Source organism: Neolamprologus multifasciatus, chromosome 5 (assembly GCF_963576455.1).
Source record: "Neolamprologus multifasciatus chromosome 5, fNeoMul1.2, whole genome shotgun sequence".
Classification (NCBI taxonomy): domain Eukaryota; kingdom Metazoa; phylum Chordata; class Actinopteri; order Cichliformes; family Cichlidae; genus Neolamprologus; species Neolamprologus multifasciatus.
The window spans coordinates 38295092-38318748 of NC_140443.1; the positions used below are offsets into that span (position 1 = coordinate 38295092).

The window sequence follows — 23657 nt, forward strand, 5'->3', positions numbered from 1 at the left end:
AAATATATTAAAGCTGACCGCAAACAAAAACTAGTTTGTAAATATAACCATTACAAAAATCACGAGGATACACAAAACAACATTTTTCACATTTATTTTGTCCAAAGTGCGTAAACTTTTGAAAAACTAGAAATGTCAAACTACATCAAAATTCCTTAGATATTTGGAACTGAAGCAACATGGGAAAAAGTCAGATGGAAGACTCAAAAGCTTATCTTGGATCAGCAGGGTTTCTTTTTTGTTTTTTTACAGAGCCGTAAGTCTATTTTGTACCCTTGCAGCCCTCAGCCCTCCTCCGTCTTTAGCTCCAGTGAACCACTTGGACAGAGCCTTCTCTGCTTCTTGCAAGTTGACTTTTGATGTTCAATATTTTCTTCAGTGCCTCTGCAAATGAAGAAGAAAAATGGGAAAGCCAAAGTAAAGTTAACCTTAATTACTTCATTTGGTGATGATTTGCAAAGAACAATGTTTATTTCACTTTATTGCCTCAAAAAATATATAAACATTGCATGATAACCAATCTCAGTTACACTTTCAAACACTTTATTAAAAAAGTTGAGTTTTCTAAAGTTCAAATGTCTCAAGTGAAACTAACTTACCATACACAACATTAAAAAGATGCAAATCCCTGAACATTTTTTCCCCATGTCGGCCAATCACGTTGTACTCCACAGCCAGCTCAGGTGATATGAGGAATTTCATCATCCTTCTTGTGGCATCGTCTACACTTGTTCCCCCTGTATCTGCTACCATGGGAACCTGAGGGGAACATACAAAAAGGACAGATTAGATACTGGCATCTGGTTAGGATGCCTCCCTGGTGAGGTGTTTTGGTCACGTCCCACCAGGAAGAGACCCAGGAACACCCAGGACATGCTAGAGGGACTATGTTTCTCAGCTGGCCTGGGAATGCCTTGGGATTCCCCTGGAGGAGCTGGGCCAAGTGCCTGGAGAGAGTGAAGTCTGGGCCTCTCTACTTAGTACTGGATTGGGTCGCAGGGGGCCGCCTAAGCTTAAGATAATGGACCAGGAATGGAGGATACATGGACGCTTTACATATTGGTTAATGTTTACTGTGTGGTGATAACAAAAATATGGTTGTAAACACAAGCTAAACTATAAAAATTAATTGCAGTTCCTTCACCCTTCATCCCCCATAATGATACGCAGGATAACGGGAATTATATATTGTTTTAGTTGTAAAAGTGTCATAAAATCAGCTGTGAGTGTGTGGGCTTTTGTCGCTTTTTTCAGCATTACTACTACTTTACACATCTGGTATGTTTTTTTCTCTACTGTATACTATATGAGTGTAATCAGGGATTAATAACAGGAAAAAAAAGAAATTGAAATTTTGCCATTTTTACTGAAAAAGGCAATCAAAATGTACATGAATAAAAGATTTAAATTAGTCAATTCGAATTAATAACTCTAAAACACTGAACGAAATCAAGTATTTGACCCTGTGGTTTATTTATTTTCTTCTAAAAGTCCAGGCATGTTGGGCCCTGGTGGAGCTCAGGTTTGATGAGACAGGTTTGAAAAAACCTGTCGCTGGCAACTTTTTGGGGGCTAAAGGTTTCAAATAAACAGGAATTGCCCAAAATTTGTATAAACTATCATAGCAGAACAAAAGTAAAAAAAAATCTTTATCTGTTATCAGAATCAAACATTTGATTAGAATAAAAAATTTAACTTTCTGGAAGATTTCTCGTTACATCTGTCATAAAAGTAACAACATCTCAGAAAAGAAACATGATAGCAACAGAAAAATATGGTAGCAGTGTGATGTGATGGACCCTGGCCAGATTTTTACACTTATTATAAGCCCTGTGACACTAAAACCACTGAACTCGGATACGCACAGACTGTTTTCCTGGTGATGAAGGAAAATGCTGGTCTGGTATGTAAAAGGGAATTTATTCTTCCAGGACCTGAAGCGCCGTAAAGCAGCCCTCCAACAGACAAACCTATCTGTTCTTGCTTGTCTTGATGCATGCTCAATCATCCAGGTAAGTAAATCTCCAGAAGTTGATTCTGTTCATCTGGACGTAGCGTTTTCAGCATTTTCTCCCACTGAAAATGCTGAAAACGCTACATCCAGATGAACACAATAACTTTTGGAGATGTTCTCTGATTGGATTGTTAAATTTGTGATTGACATGAAATTGACCAATCAGCTGAAAGGAAGAACAATAGGGTCAAAATTTGGATGTGTAAGTTTAAATCCACACACAGCCAGGAAAGCCGAGCGCAGAGTTGTTTGTAGCACTACTTCAGCCAGAGTGGAGATTTTCCATCCACACTGTAAAGTCTGTAGACCAGCAAGTGATAAATGATCAGTGCTGTTGGTATTTTCTAAAACAGTTGTATGCAATAGGAATTGCTGTTTATAGTCCTCCTGTATATCTGCATGTTGCCTCCCAATTAAAACCTGTGATAGTGGAGATTCATACCTATACCAACAGTATACTCCAACAACCATGATGAAAAACGCTCATCTGCGTCCATCACTATCAGCTGATTAACATTGAGCTGCTGCAGTCAACACCATCAAACTCATTTAGTGTTTAATGTTATGTTATTTAATGCTTTTATTTTTAAATCTTTACCAGAGCTGAAAGACTGTAGATGTTCACACCTGCTGTTAGAAAACTGAGCTCACAGCAGTATTTTTATTTACAGGAAATTTAAATTTTTATTGGTTACCGTGTTTATTACAACTTTAATCAGTAATGTACTTCCTATAAAATATAGATTTTATAAGTTACCAGTTTATTGAAATCAGCTAGTGAACACATCGATCACTTTATTGAACTACACCCCTTACACTCTCGTGAGCTCTGGTTACTAACAGCAGGTGTGAATGTTTGGAGTACGAAACGCAGATAAAGATTAGAATAATAAGGCAATGTAAAATCAGTTTAATGCAGTTGACAGTAGCAGCTCAGATCAGCCAGTTGCGGGGGCAGCAGAGGACCAAAACTGTCAGAGTTGTGGGACAAGTGAAGAGAACACTGTTGGCATGATTGTTAGCATAAAAGATGGAAATTTAAATAAATGTTAAATTTTAAAATTGATCATTGCCTCCTGTTCCTAAATAAATAAATAAATAAATATACTGATTACCAGTAAAAAATAAAATAAAATGAAGTAATGCACTACTTTCAAGGATGCCCCAAAGACCATCACTTTTCAAAATAATCTGTGCAAGTTATTGAATATGGCTAATAAGTAATACAAATAATATGAAAGTTACTTACATGTCAAAGATGGTGTTTGTGATCTTGAAGAATCTAAACGTGATAAGGAAATGAAAGAAAGTGAATGATAAAATACAAACATTTTCGTTTTTTCTCAGGATAATTTAATATAAAAGATTCTCTTACTAATGCACAAAATGAACAGTGTAATTAAAAGTCTGAAAGGCACTGCATGTGTTTATATGGTTAACTGACTAATTCAAGCAGCAAACACTAGCAGTGCAAAAATGTATCTAACTAACTGACTTTAAAGTCACAGGAAGATATTTCAAAATGGTGACTTATGCCAGAACAAATGACTTGACAGATATAAATCCTAAATTTCCTTTAAGTAAACAATTGGTGACATAGTAATAAGTGGTCCTTAGTGGTTTTCAAATTTAAACAATCACCTCATACGCCTCGTGTTTTACACCGCTATAAGGTGAGCTTGCTACACTGCACATGTATCTTACATGGTATGACTAGCTCATGTTCAAACATTTAACATACTGTTCAGCCAGTTTGTTTACTGGGTAGTGCATAATGGCCGAGTTACCTGAGCGGGAATCCACTAAAACTAGCTAAAGATGTTATGCTTATCCCCCTTATACTGTTTAGGACAATTATAGAAAGTAACTAAAATAACCATTGATAAAAACTTATCAAACTTTCAGTATTTACCTTTTCTTTGGTATCCTTTTGTCCTCCATGTTCTCAAACACCAGCGAGAAAAAAGGCCGCAACTGACAAAAGACCGCAAAGAGTAGTTGCTAGGCGGTGCAATCTGCTCCTCCCTCATTTTAAACGACGCGATGGGAGCTGCTCACATTAAAAAGAACTTTATTTAAAAAGTCATTTTACACCTGATACAAACAATTTAAAAGTCAAACAATGCACAAATTTAAAAGAACAATTTTATTTTTAAGTTTTTTTTACGTATAGGGATGGTTAATATGTTTAAAAACTTCATATATAATATTTGTCACCCAAATCAACATCATAATAAAAATGTAATTAATAAAATATATAATAATGATAAGAAGAAGAATAACAACAGAAACATTATGTCTGTGAAGGTTCTCAGTCATCCAGGTCATCGTAGTCAAAGGAGCTTGGAAAGAAAAGCGTCTGGACTTCTTTAAGTTGCTTGAAGACGTTTCACCTCTCATCGGAGCTTCTCGGATGAGAGGTGAAACGTCTTCAAGCAACTTAAAGAAGTCCAGACGCTTTTCTTTGCAAGTTCCTTTGACAACAACAGAAACAGTTTACCTAAAAGCTCTTCTAACATTAGACTGCTTTTGAAAAGTTTCAATAGTGTCAATACACCATAAGGACAAGGGAGTTACAGTTGAAGTGTGACTGCTTGAAATTCCCCATTCCCTCTTCTTTCCAGTAGTTCAAAGAAAATATAAATTATTTCTGGTTATATAATTTGAGGGCACAAGTTTGAAGAGTAACATTTTAACAGATCAGTAATATACTTCAGGAGTTTTACTGGATCTGATTAACCAAAACTTCCAACTTCCATGTAGCTAACTGTCTTTTCTCTAATACAGTAGAGCGTGTCTGATCTACTAATTCAATTCAATTCAATTCAATTTTATTTATATAGCGCCAAATCACAACAAATGTCGCCTCAAGGCGCTTCATAGATACAGAGAAAAGCCCAACAATCATATGACCCCCTATGAGCAAGCACTTTGGCGACAGTGGGAAGGAAAAACTCCCTTTTAACAGGAAGAAACCTCCGGCAGAACCAGGCTCAGGGAGGGGCGGCCATCTGCTGCGACCGGTTGGGGTGAGAGAAGGAAGACAGGATAAAGACATGCTGTGGAAGAGAGACAGAGATTAATAACAGATACGATTCAATACAGAGAGGTCTGTTAATACATAGTGAGTGAGAAAGGTGACTGGAAAGGAAAAACTCAATGCATCATGGGAATCCCCCGGCAGCCTACATCTATTGCAGCATAACTAAGGGAGGATTCAGGGTCACCTGGTCCAGCCCTAACTATATGCTTTAGCAAAAAGGAAGGTTTTAAGCCTAATCTTAAAAGTAGAGATAGTGTCTGTCTCCTGAATCCAAACTGGAAGCTGGTTCCACAGAAGAGGGGCCTGAAAACTGAAGGCTCTCCCTCCCATTCTACTTTTAAATACTCTAGGAACAACAAGTAGGCCTGCAGAGCGGGAGCGAAGTGCTCTAATAGGGTGATATGGTACTACAAGGTCATTAAGATAAGATGGGGCCTGATTATTTAAGACCTTGTATGTGAGGAGCAGGATTTTGAATTCAATTCTGGATTTAACAGGAAGCCAATGAAGGGAAGCCAAAACAGGAGAAATATGCTCTCTCCTTCTAGTCCCTGTCAGTACTCTTGCTGCAGCATTTTGGATTAACTGAAGGCTTTTCAGTGAGTTTTTTGGACATCCTGATAATAATGAATTGCAGTAGTCCAGCCTGGAAGTAATAAATGCATGAACTAGTTTTTCAGCGTCACTCTGAGACAGGATATTTCTAATTTTAGAGATGTTGCGCAAATGGAAGAACGCAGTCTTACATATTTGTTTAATATGTGCGTTGAAGGACATATCCTGGTCAAAAATGACTCCAAGGTTCCTCACAGTGTTACTGGAGGCCAAGGTAATGCCATCCAGAGTAAGAATCTGGTTAGATACCATATTTCTAAGCTTTTCAGCGCCGAGTACAATGACCTCAGTTTTATCTGAGTTAAGAAGCAGAAAGTTAGTGGCCATCCAAGTCTTTATGTCTTTAAGACATTCCTGCAGTTTAACTAATTGGTGTGTGTTATCTGGCTTCATGGACAGATAGAGCTGGGTGTCATCTGCATAGCAGTGAAAATGTATGCTATGTCTTCTAATGATGCTGCCTAGGGGAAGCATGTATAATGTAAACAGAATTGGTCCTAGCACCGAACCCTGTGGAACTCCATAATTAACCTCAGTGTGTGAAGAGGACTCTCCATTTACATGCACAAATTGGAGTCTATTAGATAGATATGATACAAACCACTGCAGTGCAATACCTGTAATACCTACAGCATGTTCTAATCGCTCTAATAGAATATTATGGTCAACAGTATCGAATGCTGCACTAAGGTCAAGAAGGACAAGCACAGAGATGAGTCCACTGTCAGAGGCCATAAGAAGATCATTTGTAACCTTCAATAAAGCTGTTTCTGTGCTGTGATGAACTCTGAAACCTGACTGAAACTCTTCAAATAAACCATTCCTCTGCAGATGATCTGTTAGCTGTTTGACAACTACTCTTTCAAGGATTTTTGATATGAAAGGAAGGTTGGAGATTGGCCTATAATTAGCTAAGACTGCTGGGTCTAGAGATGGCTTTTTGAGTAAAGGTTTAACTGCAGCCACCTTGAAGGCCTGTGGTACATAGCCGATTATTAGAGATAGGTTGATCATATATAAGATCGAAGAATTAATCAATGGCAGGACTTCTTTGAGCAGTTTTGTAGGAATGGGGTCTAAAAGACACGTTGATGGTTTGGAGGAAGTAATTATTGAAGTTAACTCAGAAAGATCGATTGGATCGATCGATTTACTAAAAATCCTCAACTGTATATTTGCTCAAGTAAATAGCCTTAATTGTTTGAACAACCAGTCACCCTTAATTTGCAAATGCCAAATCTGGATTTTGTCTGTTTTGTCTGGTTTTTTATTTGTATTTTTTGCTTTTCTGTTTTTCTACTCTTGTGTCCATTTTAATCCCTTATTATTGCTGCTGTGACAAGTGAATTTACCTAAGAAGAATCATGAAGTCCTTATTTATCTTATCTGAGCCTCACCATGCAGAGCACTGAAAGTTCAAATTAAGTACTTAAAATGAAATCTAAAATTAAAAAGTAACCAGTTTCAAACCAGTTATTTGGAATAGTGTGAGGAGTGTTTTGAGTAACATTGAATGTTCAAAAACACCAACGTTCCTGTGGTCTCACTTGACAGCTGGGTTGTAGTGTCTGATAACACATAACATCTTGAGGTCTCAACGTGGACTTTGAGTACATTCGCTAGCCAAGGCTAAATACTGAGAGGGTCAAAAATGAAGGGTAAAGAACATCTGACTGTACGTAAGGATAGCAAAAGTGATAGACTGAGGTTGTGCCAAATATGTTATTTAGGGTGATTTGTTAGAGAATGGTACCCCATGGTGCCGTCTGCAGGTTATAAAAGAGAGTTATGTTGATACTTTCTTTTTACAATTTGACTTTCAGAACTCCCTGGGTTGTGTGCAATCTGTGATGGGCTTGTTTGGAATAAATCCTCCTTTATTCAAATAACACTTTCTCTGGCTCTTCACAGAAGAAGAATCCTCACATAAGCATGTGCTACCATTTTGAATCAATGCACATTTTAAACCATCACTGACCCAACTAGGACCTACATTGGATGCCCACCCATATGGATTTAATGTTAGAAACCCAAGTGGGTCCCATATATACTAAACAATCTTGAGCCCATGTAAAATATATGCCCATGTTAACTTAACATGACCCACATAGACATGTTTTCCGGGTCTGACTTGCATTTGCCCATGTGTGACCCATATAGTTTGACCAGGTAGGCCCCACCTGTGTCATCAGTACTAAAAATATATATTGATTACCTCACTTTGCCCCATATGGGGCACACAACAACAGCTTTTCTTTAAATGACTATGTTTGCCCATGTCTAACCAAGGTGGAAAACCCAAGTGGGTCCTACGTGTCTTTCCCATTTTGAACCAAGTTAAGTGTTTCCCATGTTTGACCCAGCTGGGACCTACTAAAAGTGCCCACTTGGGATTGCCCATATGGGTTTAATGTGAAAAAAGTAGGCCCCATACAAAAAGCCCAGTTTGAGCCCATGCCCACATGGTACGCATCCAGCCCGAGCAAAAACCAGGTGGGGCCCATATATACATGTTGGCTGGCTAGGAATATATCATGTTCTATAAAATCATGTTAAAAAATAAAGTTACATCAAAGAATCTCCAGAGGGGTCATGTCTTTTGCATCTTTGTTCATTTTAAGTTTGTATTGTATCTCACTTTGTTTTTCATAATCTAATTCTCAGTTTTGGTGTTTTCCTCTTTTGTTAATTTTTTCCAATTAACTATAAACTATAAATAAACACTTACTGTTTATTCCAAAAAGTTGATTCTGTTCATCTGGATGTAGCGTTTTCAGTGGGAGAAATGTTTCATCACTTATCCAAGAGATTGCGGGTTTCCCCAACATTTTAAACAGTAGCTCTGCATAATGACTGAAACTAACACTATTGGCAAAAATGGGCTGTGAGGTCACTTTCTTCATCATTAGTATGCAAATGATCATGAACATTGATCATCAAACACTGATCAATGGCCATGAGTACCATTCACAGAGAGTTAGGGAATGTCTGCAATCACAGCATTGTAAGATGGTGACAGATGTACCCTTAGCCCTTGGCTCTTCTGTGTTGTGCCATCCGCTTTGCCAGAGGTTGTTTGGTTTCCCTGGCAATCCACCTGGCACTTAACAGCGTAAATTATATTACTCAGCTTCCCTCCGTTTATATACCCTCATGAGCAGCCCCAGATTTTGAGCCTTGTTAAGCCTCTGTAACAGGCCACTCCCCAGAACCGTTCTGCAGCCAGAGTTTCTGGCCCCTTTCACCCACTAAAGTTAAAATTAACTTTTCTTTGGAGCATCCGTTCCACATTAAATAAAGGTTCTTTTTTTAAAAAAAAAATCACTCCGTCTGACAACTCTGCAGACAGAGTAAGTAAATCGATATTGTTTATTACTAATGTTCATTAGGGGAACACAAAGACATGACCTACTCTCCCCACAGATGTTCTTTCAGAAATGGTGATATATTCTGGCTATATTCTGGAGAATTGATTGGACAGTAGGTGGTGAGTTAATACTTGTTAATCTCTTATCTAGAACTTGACCTACTTGACCAGGTTAATCTCACAACATAATTTCCTATGGTGATTTACCCTGGTAAGAAGGGATCCAACTTCATAGTACAGAAAATCCAGGGTTAACCCTGAAGTTATCTGGATAACCCAAACCCCCGCTTGGCAGTACAGGCCTCAGTGACCGTATTTCATTCTAAAGTGATATGAAAAGTGAAGAGTAGGGTAAGTTTTTTTAATATGTTGACCAGTGACAGTCTCAATCCAGCATGCATGCCAAATGATGCCAATCTATTCTATCTCTACTTTTAAGATTAGGTTTAAAAAGCATATAGTTGGGGCTGGACCAGGTGACCCTGAATCCTCCCTTAGTTATGCTGCAATAGACGTAGGCTGCCCGGGGATTCCCATGATGCATTGAGTTTTTCCTTTCCAGTCACCTTTCTCACTCACTATGTGTTAACAGACCTCTCTGCATTGAATCATATCTGTTATTAACCTCTGTCTCTCTTCCACAGCATGTCTTTATCCTGTTTTCCTTCTCTCACCCCAACCAATCAGAGCAGATGGCCCCGCCCCTCCCTGAGCCTGGTTCTGCTGGAGGTTTCTTCCTGTTAAAAGAGAGATTTTCCTTTGTCGCCAAAGTGCTGCTCATAGGGGGTCATATGATTGTTGGGTTTTTCTCTGTATCTATTATTGTACGATCTAATGTACAATATAAAGCACCTTGAGGCGACTGTTGTTGTGATTTGGCGCTGTATAAATAAAATTGAATTGAAAATTGAATTGAATATTCACCGTGGCAACCCCTTTTGGAAATAAACAATTCACAAGTACAGAAGATGGGTGGCTTTGAGGCCATTTATGTATTACTGGTGCAGGATCTGTATCCTGAAATATTTCTGACAACAGGCATATTCAACTCAATTCAGTTTAATAATAGATAGAAAAGCCCAGCAATCAGACCACCCTCTATGAGCAATCACTTAATGAACATGGGAAGGAAAAACTCCCCTTTTCCCTTTGTTTCCCCAGGTGTGTCCCTTTCTTTGTCCTGTCCCACTGTGCCCTGTAGTTTGTCTCGTTTTCCCGAGTCAGTCATGTCTCCATGTTTGTTTCCCTTTTTGTCTAAGTCAAGCTGGTGTGTCATAGTCTCTGTCTGCTTTTCCTGTTTTATTGTAATAGTCTCTCTGAATTGTGTTCAGTTTTGGTTTCCATTATGTGATTAAGTGTATTCAGCTCAGCTGTTTCTCTCCGGGTGTCTTCACTTTGCCCTATTCCTTTTTGTGTATTTAAACCCTTTGTTTGTTTCCTTTCCATTCCCTTCACTTCCCTTGCTTGCTCTGCTCCGGTTCCAGCTTTGGTATTCTGTTATCTTCTGCAAGTAATCAGCAATAAAGTTAAAATGATTTCATGTCTCAACTTGTCCCGAGTCCTGCATATTGGGTCCAAAACCTGACAGCAGCACAGCATTAACCGACAATAGAGATGAATCCATTGCCAAATAGTCCATAAGAGGATTATTCATAACCTTGACTATTGCGTCTATACTGTGATGAATACTGAATCCTGAAATAAAACATTAATCAGCAGATTATCTGTTAGCTGTTTTACCATAACGCTTTCAAGATTTTTTATTAATTATAATTAATTAATAATTAGCTCAGACAACTGGGTCAAGTGATGGCTTTTTAAGTGATGGATGTGGAGACGGAATTATTTATGAATAGTGAGACTTCTTTCATTCTAATATACATGCTGACAGTTCAGAGGAAGTCGTTATTAAACTTAACACATTTTTTCAATATTCTGTTGAAGGGCAGTGAATGTTTATAGATATTAGGCATTGCTGCATCTTTTTCTGTGTTATTTGTCAAGACTAATAAAGACAGTAAATTATAATTAATTCTAAAACTAATGTAAACATAAACAAAATCATTGTTTAGTTATAGGCAATAAAATGAAATATGGGTTTAATGTGGGCCAGAACAATCTCAAATGGCATTCCAGGATTTGAAGTTAATGACAAATGCTAATATGTCGAGGTTAGGCTTTTGTAATGACACTAAGCAAGCTCTTTTTGTCATCTGCTGCACCCTTTAAATACATCCTTCATTTGCCTGTCATGTTTTCAAGCATTCATATTTGCATTTTCACCTGTAACATTTCAAACAGCTTAGCTAATATCACCAATGAACAACTTTGTTACAAGCTGTTTTCTCCAGTTTCCCAGTAGGTACAAGAAAAGTTGCTGGATCTAAAAAAAAAAAAACAAAAACAAACCAGTGTTGTGATAGTCACTATGTCATAACTTGACTCTTCTGGATGGAGAAACATATTAACATGTGAATGCAAGTGAGGCGAATGAAAGATTATTCTGCAAGGAAGGACTTCTCAGCAAATGATCTTTAACAAACTGGAGATTAAATACTAACATGTAATTTTCTTATTTGTGTTTTTGCACCAGTACACCCGATCTTGGTTTTCTCCACCTAATTCCACTGGGGGGTGACAAGATGTTATATTATTCATTACTCCGTTCCAGGTGTGAACTGGCAAATAGCTATTTGGTAACATTGACTGATTGCTACCCAGTTTAATTGTGCAGTAACCACACTGTATTATTCATAGTTTGGCACTTATACCTTGGTAATTACAAGCTGCTGGGACTCAGTGGGAATCCAGTGGTTGTGTCAGAAACAACTTGCTCAGTAAATTTACTTACACTTCATTAGGTGTATTGGTCTCAAACCAATTTTTTTAAGATGGTAATTGTTTTATGCTATATTGAAATCTTGCTGAAGAATTATTATTATTATTAATTATTAATTATTATTACCACAAATAATGGCTCTTTGTAGCACTTGTAAAATCATGTTGACAATTTTAAAATCCACATTCACAGATTTGTAAATGTTTCCACAACAAACTTGGAAACAAAAACGCAAAGAATAAAGAACTTATTTTTTATCAGGCAGTAAAGAAGGCGAAGAGGAGGAGTGATGGAAAATAGGATAAAGGAAACGTTAACGTCAGGTTGGTATTTACTATTTGGAAAGCTTCAGTGCTGACAGCCAGCTGAGATTACTTCTATTCGATGAGTAATTCACAAACCCTACCAACAGTATTTTCATGTCTTTATCACACTATTGAGATTTGTGTATCTTAGAAAATTTAAATGTGGCATAACTGCTTCTGCTTAGCTAATATGTGTACATGCAGAAGAGAAGACCCCCTTTGTTTGACCATGTGTGAGAACAACACCATACATTTGTATGATAGTCAAACTAAGGGGAACTGCAGTGATCGTGAAACGGGTTAGACAAGAAACTTGCCACTATATTGCATGTACCTTATTGGAGGTGATAGACCCTTCTAAAATATGACTGCCATAATATTGATATTTAATATTTTAATAGGATTGTGAACATTTGTAAGAATAAAAGTACAGGAATCAATGTTTGTGGATCTTTATATATAGAACTGTAAAGTATACATGGAGCTGAGGGGACAGGGATCTGCCTCTCCTGCTTCAGGGTTTAAATTCAGTGGACAACATGATTGTAATTCTTAGAATAAAGCACAGAATGAACATGCTGTGATATATGTGAGCTTGTGTATAAGTTAATACACAAAGACTCGTGTGAAATGCAGTGGTGGGATAATACCCACTCATCCTAGCAGACTACAGTGTCTTTGATTATTTGACATGACATGCACAGCTGAAAGTTTATCATTACAGGCATGAACATCGTGGTAAGTTGAACTGTTGTTTTTCCTGAGTGGAATGATTGTATACCATAAATATGTAATTACTTTAAAATAAGAAATAAGTGAACAAGTTTAAATTCAATTTGAAGTTGCTCTAGTTCATAGGGTCAAAATCACATAGAACGGCTTAAACATATCGACAAACACCCCACTAATATTGGATTATGTGTCCCATACCAAGTTGCACCTCAACCAGATGCTTTTGGTAGCCATCAATCAGCTTCTGGCATAATTCTGGCTGGATATCTGACCAGACTTCTTGGCTGGTCAAATATCAAATCCCCTCATCTGGGACTCTCCTCAGCTCTTTCTGGGATAGTGGCTCGGCTGCCCCTCTGTTGGTCTTCCTTGGTCTCTTCTGTTCTGAGGGCCTCTGGATGTCTGGAGTCTTGATCTCCTCCATACCTGCTTCATGCCCTGGAGGACGGGGCTGTGGCCCCCCCACACCCTCTAGCAGATCATTACATGAAGGAACCTTTTAAAAACAAGCGCGTCCATGCTCACAGGTGTACACACGGGTGATCACACACACAAACTACACCCTTTTTGGCTCCTACCTCAGAGCACACTGTGCGCTGTCGATCTTACACAATAATGTTTAATATTTAATATTTACTGTTATATTCCCATAGATCATCGTGATGTTGTTTATTGTATTGCTCTTGTTTTCTTTCTTCTGCTTGTTTTCTCTTTTTTCTTTCTCACAGGTGATCCAGGTGATTGATATTTGTATTTTTTGTCTGCTTATTCTGTTGGTTTTTCTTTTTTGCCCTTTATCCCTGTCCCTCTTCCCCGCTGTTTTTCTTTTCTTTCCCTCTTTCTTTTCCCCAGTCAAGTCTGTCCCGTATTTAACAAGTAAAATTAAAATAAAATAAACAACAAAAGGTGAATCAAATAGACCATTACGACAAGGCTGGGATGGTCCATTTGGTAAAGTAAATCCGTTGGGCATCTTTCTTCACCTTTAGACAATAATTCTGATGGCAAAAGAGCCAAACGGGACAGGCAAAAAAAATAAATAAATAAAAATAAATAAATAAATATCAAATACTGATAGAATTAATTTAAATTGGTTGATCTGGCTTTTAAGAATAGTCCACTAATTTTTATGGTCAAGTTCGGGACTCTTAAGGTTCATTCCAGAACCTAATGTAAGCCTGCTTTATCCAACACCCAGCTGTTTCCAAGGTTCAACTTTCTAGCTGCTGATCTAAGGTGAGGTTAGAGACCTCCTTCTTCATCTTCGTTATTCTGTCTGCCATTTACTTTGTGCAATGTACCAGTAACACTGGCAGAAAAACTGCCTCAGAGCATATTACCATTAACATTGCACCAAAAATTGCACCTTTACTCCTCGTCATTGTGCCCAAATAGGTCAATCTTCATCTTTTCTGACAATAACGCTTTTCTCCGTTTGAGCAGCTGGAGCTTGATTCTTCCTTGGTGTGGCACCATCTCAGTCCATAGCCACATAAAGCTTACTTCACTGTGGACAGTGAAGCTGGTGTTCAAGCAGTTTCAAATCAGTGGCAAGCCTTGATGGTTCCTGGACATCCTAACCAATTTCCTCATTCTGAGGGCAACAGTTTTGTTTGGGGTCTTATTCCAGAACTTAGCATAGTGCATAAGTAACTTTCGTACACTTATTTGAAACACTTCATTGTCCACAGTGGAGACTTGAACCCATGAGCCTAAGATTAAGAGTCGGTTGCTCTTCCAACTAAGCCAACCATTCAAACAGTTCAAGCAAATCATTTTAAACCCCAAATTACCATGACACGTGTGCTTATTATGAGTGTATGTCAACTTCTGGGCACAACTGTGACTGCGTATAATTCTGAAACTTTGACATGCATTTTACTTCCTGTTGATTAGTAACTAGTTTATAGGTAGACAGGTTGTTTGGTATAATGATAACTGTTGAATGTTTCACAGTCAGATTGAATGGCGCACTGCTTAGATCTTCATAAAGTGCATTTTAGTTGCTGGGAATAAACTACCAGATTTCTAGAGACATTTCTTTATGTTAGCCACTCGTCACATAACAACTGAATGTTATAAAACTAAAACAGGTCAATGTCACCAGTGTGAGTCTGACTGGATTCATTGTATCGAAATGAAAACGTGTAAGTAGTACAAACATAAACACATGATAATGCATGTGTTTACGCATGTTTTCTCAACTCATACAAAAATGTACTCACTGCTTCTGCTACCATGTAGCACAGACTCTGCATGAATTAATTAATTTATGCTTTCATTTGCGCCCCCTCCAATCTGACATGGCCCCAGCTGTACTAACTAATTTGCATAAGGTTAAAAAACACAATTATCTTTTACAGTCAACATCTTTGTTTCTTCTGTTATTGCTTGTTTCTAGGCAACCAGGATCTGAGGAAAACGCAAACTGATGCAGTGTACTACAACATCTATGTTTTTATGGCTGTGCCGGAGGATATTTGCACAGTATCCAAATGTTGTCCACATGAGGAGGTTTTTTTTGTACTGTAATGAAAAGGCTACTAATACAATTCCTGTTAAGAACTAGACACACTTTTATCTCCATTAAAACCAAACAATAAAAAACATACAAAACCTGGTCTGTTGTGCAACATTCTTGTAGCCTGATCCATCCATTGCCTCACAGATAATAAACGTGAACACAAAAGTAGAGGCAAATCATCTGATTTCAGCCTGCAGAAACGTGATAAGAAGACTGCGTTCTAAAAGCAGCAAGAGTGATCAGCAACAAAAACGAGAAGGAGACAGAAAAGGGAAAAAGCACTTACCACTTAATCCAGCTAAAAGTAGGGTCAGGGTTTAAAAGGATGAGAAGAGAAGGAAAAAGGAACAGAGAAACATAAAGACACACAGCAAAGCCACCAACAACCATACAAAGAGCCAAGCAACATGCAGCTAAACAGTACCCAAATGGACTAAAGGTAATAATTTTGTTGTTTAGAAAGCATAACGCTGTGAGGACAAAGACAGAACAAGACATGATGCAGCTAAGACCAAAAAACCCACAAAATAAAATCTGTTTCTCATCTCATCTCTTTGAATTCGAGTGATTAAAAAAATAAATTTGACAGAGCCAGTATCAGTGCCAGAAAATCAAATGTGTGGACCGTGAAATCCTGTTTTTGACCAAGAATTTGTTAAAAACTTAAAGGCAAATACAAATATGAGAGCTGAAAACTTACAGAACTGAGATATAGGTGCATCGAGCTGTGGTGTTGTGCCTCCCCTTGCGTTGAGTTTCTGGACCTGGGTCGGAGGGACGGGCTTGTGGGACTGACCAGTGGCCCGGTACATTGCCTGCACCCATAGGATACGGTCTTGCTCGTCATCACTGGCAAAGATCACAGTGTCACCCTCTTTTACTGCATTGAAAAATGTTCTGCCACCGTCTAGACCTGAAAAATAAACAAGGGAAGAACACTTGGTGTGGAAACCAGTTAACATTATAAGAACATTACAAATATTTACCAGTAGCCCAATTAACCTAAACCCACTAACTGCATGTCTTTGGACTGTAGGGGGAGTACCTGGAGAGAAACTATATGCAAACACAGAAAGGCCACAGACAGATCCTGGATTTAAACCCATTTAATCACCTCAATATCATGCTGCCCCAGATGTTATTGTCATAATTTTAATTACTATTGTCAAAGGAGCTTGCAAAGAAAAGCGTTTGGACTTCTTTAAGTTGCTTGAAGACGTTTCACCTCTCATCCGAGAAGCTTCTTCAGTTCTAAGGTCAAATGGCGAATTTGACCTTATTTGACCTCATGCGAATTCCTGAGGTCAGATGGCCCAGGATGTGAGTGGGCGTTAAGGCGTCTGGGAAAGGAACTCAAAACTGGATTATAGATGGCAGAGATTTGGTGTGTCTGAGTGTGTTGATGGGTCTGAAATGCACCGGGATGTCATGCTTGGAGAAATCTCTCCTGAGTTTTTCTGATACACCGGCTACATAGGGGATGACAATGTTGTTGCGTCTGTCCTTCTTATCCTCCCTCGCTGGGGTCTGATCTTCTTTTCTGTGCCTCTTTTCTGACTTTAAGAACGCCCATTTAGGATAGTCGCACGTTTTGAGTACCTCAGGAATTCGCATGATAAGGTGGGGCCAGGTTTTCACAATGAGCTCACCCGAAACTCTGGCTGATTGGGACCCACACCCAGTTTCACACCTTGGCGATTAGAGGATCATCAGGGGGTCCTTTTGTCTCTCTGTGGGGGGACACTCCCACTAGGTTTAAATCTGGGACTCTCCACCATTTGACCTAAGAACTGAAGAAGCTTCTCGGATAAGAGGTGAAACGTCTTCAAGTAACTTAAAGAAGTCCTGACGCTTTTCTTTGCAAGCTCCTTTGACTTTTTTCATATCTGTTTTCTCCCTTTCTCTTCCCAACATAAACCAAAGCAACAATTAGTTGGGTTGGTCTGACCTCTGTTCAGAATGAAGCTAGGTGGAGCAACACTATCTTCAATGTCATGCTGCTCTGATGTATCTTAATTGCCCTTTGGGGATAAATAAAGTCTTTCTGATTCTGAACACTTGGAATTATGTGAATTCTATTTGTTTTATGGGCAAATAAAACCATGATTTTCCTTTCATATCCACGGATAAATCCATCAATATTTCTGAGACTTATCTTTGGCTCCACAGACCTAAGTGAACACTGTTGGAGTTTTCAGTCATGCAGAGTACCATGGGTATGTCAGCCAATTTGGAAGTCAAACTGTGAAATTAGTCCTTGGACATTGCATGTTATCATCCACTGTGCCGCTGTGTTTGTTTGCACCGTTACCTGGCTGGGGGTCAGTATAGTCCACCGTGTAGCCATCCAGCTGAAGGAGTTCTACAGGCTCGGCCTTCTTCTCTCTGTAGCTGCACATGGCAAAGGTGTACTGACTTACCTACACCAGTCACAATGAGAGGAAATATTCAGTTATCAGAACATGCTAAGAGTTGAACACAGGAAATCCAAATCCTCCTCAAGTGTCAATTAATGTACAGTAGACTCCTGTCAACAAAGGAATGTTTCTTCACATGACCACATAACATATAATGAGTGGTGGAGACTGGCCAATATAAAGGTCTGGAATTTTCCTTTTGGGTGGTTTTATTCCCACTGTATATACAGATGCAGCCACTTAAAATGGCTGTCTCATCCCTGACGGTGAATGGTGGACGCTTAACGGATTCCCGACCAATTACCCACCGGTTGTTGGGCGGCCGTAATGATATCCCCTGCCTGTCACGTGGATGATGCAACCACGAGTGGTAGTGCCCTTGAGCAGCATTTAGAAATGTGGTAGAAAAGTGGTAATGTCTTGCGGCTCCACTAGGGGGAGCAATGTGAAGGCGCATTCATTTACAGGGTGTGAATTAGGCTACTTTTGGTGATAGTACATTAAGTAAAACTAAAAATTTGGCATGATGTTAAAAATACAGAAATTGTTACGACTAAGCTGTTAATAAGAGATTAACATAAATGTGGGCATTAGCGCAATAGCTATTTAAGACACAAACTCCTTGTGTGTGCGTGCCCTTGTCATTTCACCTTGTTAAAGGCTTTTAAAAACACCTGTTATGTGATCCATTTCTACCTCATGTAGCTACAATGAGTATTACTAGCATCATTATTATTTTTTTACTGTGTTATACTAATGTCATAGTATGCATTTACACCAAGAAAAGAATAGTGCATTAGTAAGACTATTAAAAAAGAAAAATGTGCTGTTTGTTTAACCTAACACATTTGTGTTGTAATATGTAGTGTAATATGACACTGAATAGACAGTGTAATGCTAATAGTGCTTTACACTTTGCAGTCAATAAAAGGCCAGTGCTAACCCATAAATCAGTGTATGAGTCTGGTTAAAGATAGTGGCTGTGGTTTTGTCATTGTTTCCTGTGCTGCAAACACGAACTGTAGTGACACCCTGTTGCTTGCTGTAGCTGGCCTGCTGTTATTGTAGCTGCCAGTCATACCAACTTGTCGTCACAAATCACCATGCCTGGCCAATAGACCATTGTCACCACTCCTCCTGTTGCAAGTGGCAGCTCTGACTCCACTGAAGCTTCATTCTGTGCACGTGTGTGTGTGTGTGTGTGTGTGTGTGTGTGTGTGGGTGTGTGTGTGTGTGTGTGTGTGTGTGTGTGTGTGTGCACGCATGCGTGTGTGAGAGACAAATGACAAATGCCCACTACTGATGAGCACTGATGAGACCTGAGGCCAAATAAAGAATGGAGGGAACAGCAGCTCCAGCAGCTCCCTGGCCTCCAGGACACCACAACAACTAATCAGAATCTAAAGTACAGACAAGACACCACCCTTCTTTTCCATCCTAAAATGTTCTCTCTCTCTCTCTGTGATAGGTTGATAGGATACATACACTGCTAAAAATAAATAAATAAAAGAACACTTTGTAATCGGTGAATCAAGTGAATTACACTGCTCCAATACTGATTTGGTCAGTAGCACTTTCAGCTTTTTTGATGTAATTGAAATTTAAAACACATGTACTAGAGGGGCCAGATTGAAACCACAAAACAGAATGGTTTTACAGTTGGAGGCCACTAGTGGGGTTTTCCCTCCTCTTTTCTGAGTGTCATTTTGCTAGTTTTGTATTTGGTTAGGCAGTGTTGGGGAGTAACGGAATACATGTACCGCCGTTACGTATTTAAAATACAAAATATGAGTAACTGTATTCCGTTACAGTTACCGTTTAAAAAGGTGGTATTTAGAATACAGTTACTTTGTTGAAATAAATGGATTACACGGCGGTACTTCCCTGTTTCATATTGTGGCGGGTCAGGCCTGTTTGGGTTTTGTTTGACAGCTACGTTCTGCTGTTCCAGGCGGCAGCGTTACGGTTGCCATGGTTACAGGGTGACGCTCTCTCTCTGCGTGATTCCTGGGTGAGAGAGGCCTTTTTGTTGTTGTTGTGCTACGCTAACAGGCAGAATGCTACAGGTATAGCTCTAAAGAATGTAGCATCATGGGCAGTGTAGTCCGTGCTGCAGGGAGAATGGACTGCCATACCCGTTATGTGTCTGTGAGCGAGGGAGGGAGAAAAAGGAAAAGTACGAGCTGTCATCGAGCAGAAACGAGAGCTGGAAGCATGTAAATATAATAATAACCACTGCAGCCAAGAAGAGTGCCTGACGAGCCCAGTTGTAAGTAAGCTATTAAGACTCGACTGTACACCGTGTTCGTGTTTTCCTCCAAAAACAATAAGTTCTGTTGGAGCAGCCTTTCAATGCCTCTCTCTGTCTCTGCTAGCAAAGTTGACCCAGACAACAAAGTAAAGCTAGTTTTACTACAAGCCCGACACGAACCCACCGTATTAGCCAGAGGTCCCTTTACTACGGTTCGGAGCCGCGGACCTTCAGTAACAGTAATAAATCACAGCAATAGTACATTCATGTAGTTGTAAACAGCATGATAATATATTAAGTAATCCAAAGTATTCAGAATACGTTACTCTCATTGAGTAACTTAACGGAATACGTTACAGAATAATTTTGGGGCATGTATTCTGTATTCTGTAATGGAATACATTTTAAAAGTAACCTTCCCAACACTGTGGTTAGGGTTCATGTTATGGCAACTTGCCATTGCCAGGTGGGTTGCTGTGTCTCCCAGCACAGACTCAAGAGATTCAAGGAGATGGGCATTTACTCTGGGAGACCTGGCAAGAGCCATAGCAGTTCCTTAACCAAAGACTACATCAGCAGGACCCATATCTGCTCCTTTGCCGTTGAACAAAGGCAAACAGGATGAGCACTTCGTTCTGGAAAGGGCTTGGCTGTTTGTGTGTGTGCTATGACATGAATGCCAAGAATGTTGTTAAAATTATTAAATCTTCATCAGGGACAGACAAATGTTTCTGATTAATCTGTGGACTTCAGGATTGTGGCAGCACAGTTGGCTAAAGTCGTACCAGGCTCATAGTGACATTTCTTCATAGATCAAGAGAGCATGAAAAATGTGTCAGGTCTATTAGGATAATCAGCTGCATAAATGGAGAGCAAAACAGGACTTAATTTCCTATGCTATTTTGGCATCCCACATTTCCATCTCTTTACCTAGAAGGTGCCATGCAGAAGTATTCTCCCTGGAGAAGATCAAGATCAAGTCTCTGGAGAAGAGACATGTTGGTCTCTGGAGGAGGCCAGATTAACTCCTTCGTGAGTCATGAAGAACACTGACTATCTTATACTGAACTGAAAAGCCATTTTTTGGATGTGTTTCTAGAGGTATAGGTAATGTAAGCACAGCACCTTCTGTCAGCTTAATGACATCCTAGCTCCTCTCAAGCATCTACAGCAGTGACATGAGTGCCACTATTGTTGCTAAAATTCTTAAATCTACGAGGTCAGTTCCTTGATCATTAATATGCAAATTGTCGTGACCATTGATCAACATCTACTGATTAACAACCACTGATCAAAGCATTTCAGTCATTATGCAAATGTACTGTTTGTAAGGTTGGGGAAACCTGCAGTCAGCTGAGACTGAAGAAGTCATTTGGTTGATTGAGGAAACGTTTCTCCCACTGAAAACATCCAGATGAACAGGATCAACCTTTTGAGATTTACTTACCTGGATGATTGAGACTGCATCAAGACAATCAGATGGTAGGTGGTTCGATCCATGGCTGCTCCATGGATACTAACTCCCAGCTGATCTTTGATGCATCCATCAGTGTGAATGTCTCTGAATGGGTGAATGGGGATGTTGTATAAAGTGTCAAGCAGATTGAAGACATTACTGCACAGAACACTCAGCTTCTATATATGTCTTCTGTCCAAGCTGTGCAGGTCAGTATTTTTTTAGTAAAGATCTAGCTCTGTCACGGACCCGGTTCCAGGGACTCGGGGTCTGTGAGCAGTGTGGACTATAATTATTATTATTATTATTATTTGAGGGTTGTGTCTTCTGCACTGCTGCTGTCCTGTGTTCCTTGTTTGTGTTCTGGCAGGTGTGTATGCATGTGTGTGAGGGTGCAGTCGTGACAGGCACTTTCAGGGCTGGTGGGTGTGGCCTTGCCAGCTGACCGGTCACACCCAAGAATCTCCACACACACCTGGCGCTGATCAGGCCTCGTCAGAGGAGCTACAAAACAGTGTGGCTGAGAGCTCCTTGATGCTGGATCGTTGAGTGACTTCCCGTCAGTCTCAGTAATATGAGCAAGGTTAGTGCCAGTTTGCCGGTATGCTAAATACTCACGGCTGCCTTTGTATGCATTTCCCCAGGAGGATTTGTGAAAATCAGGAAGCATACGGACGGTACACAGGGAACGGAGACTGAGCACGGAGCACGGGAGTAGGGAGAAGACACGGAACGGGAGTCGGGATCGCACTGGGGATTTATTGTTGTTTGGATTGACACCATTGTAAATAAATGCACTGCCTTCATCATTAAGTCCTGCATTTTGGGACCTCATTCCTCTCATCCCCACGGTCTGCCACACCGACCATGACAAGCTCCTTCGCTGCCTTCTCGATCTAGGGCGATCGTGGCTCAAGAGTTGGGAGTTTGGAAGGTTGCCAGTTCGAGCCCCGGCTCGGACAGTCTCGGTCGTTGTGTCCTTGGGCAAGACACTTCACCTACCGCCTACTGGTGTTGGCCAGAAGGGCCGATGGCGCGATATGGCAGCCTCGCTTCTGTCAGTCTGCCCCAGGGCAGCTGTGGCTACAACTGTAGCCTCCACCAGTGTGTGAATGGGTGGATGACTGGGTGTGTAAAGCGCTTTGGGGTCCCTAGGGGGGACTAGTAAAAGCGCTATACAAATACAGGCCATTTACCACTCTCATCATCCCTCTATGCTCTATAGACAGGCCTTTTTATGCTCTATAAGAACCTTCTAAACTCTACAACTTTCCAGACTTGAACATGACGCCATGGAGAAAGATATCACTGACTCAGGCAGCAGAAATTATCCAGATTTTTCTTTATGGCAAAAAAAAAAGACAAGAAATTTTGTTCAAAGGTCTTGAAACTTGAAACTTGTAATGAAAGTTTGTTTACAGGTCATGAAGCTCATGGACAACGTTTCTATGGCTGAGCAACTGCATTCAAGCCTTATATCACCAAATGCAATGCAAAGAGTTTGATGCAGTGGTGTAAAGCACACTGCCACTGAACTCTAGAGAAGTGGAGACATGTACTCTGGAGCAGAAAATCATGGCTCTCTCTCTCTGTCAATCCATTGGCCGACTCTGGGTTTGGTGGTTGGCAGGACAGTTGAGTGTGGCAGATGACCTATTCTCCTAAAATCCACATATAACAGCTAAATAAGCTTTGTATATAGTTATGAAATGTAATATGCTACATCAACTTCATGTGCAGTAGACAACAGTGAGAGTGCAATTACTTGGAAAGAAAGCAACTGGACTTCTTCAGGTTTCTCAAAGATGTTTCACCTCTCATCTGAGACGCTTCTAAAACCATGGTGGTGAGTCCCAGGAATTTAAACCTTAATGGGGGTTGTCACTTAAGAGAGTTGTTGACCAACCACTGATCATGTGATCAAGGTTTGAAAAAAGGCTTGGGTCATTTTCACCAGAGGTTTTGGATTAAACCATTGCACAACCTTGCCTCACCTGAGATCACCTGATGAAAGATTTGACTGGGGAAGGGATCTCAAAACTGCATTGTAGGTGGCAGACAGTTGGTGTCATAAGCCCCCCGTTCCAAGATGGT

The 23657-nt window shown here is 39.8% G+C and overlaps 1 protein-coding gene across 3 annotated transcripts in view; it reads right to left on the reverse strand.

The window, feature by feature from the left end:
• The window catches only part of LOC146519291 (calcium-dependent secretion activator 1-like), a 238584-nt gene that overhangs the window by 134043 nt on the left and 80884 nt on the right, over positions 1-23657 (reverse strand). For all 3 annotated transcript variants that reach the window (XM_085159095.1, XM_085159096.1, XM_085159094.1), the window contains exons 10-11: positions 17751-17859; positions 16140-16352 (exon numbers count right to left, since the gene is read on the reverse strand). In XM_085159095.1, coding sequence (XP_085015221.1) covers positions 16140-16352; positions 17751-17859 — 322 coding nt within the window. The remainder of the gene's footprint in view (positions 1-16139; positions 16353-17750; positions 17860-23657) is intronic.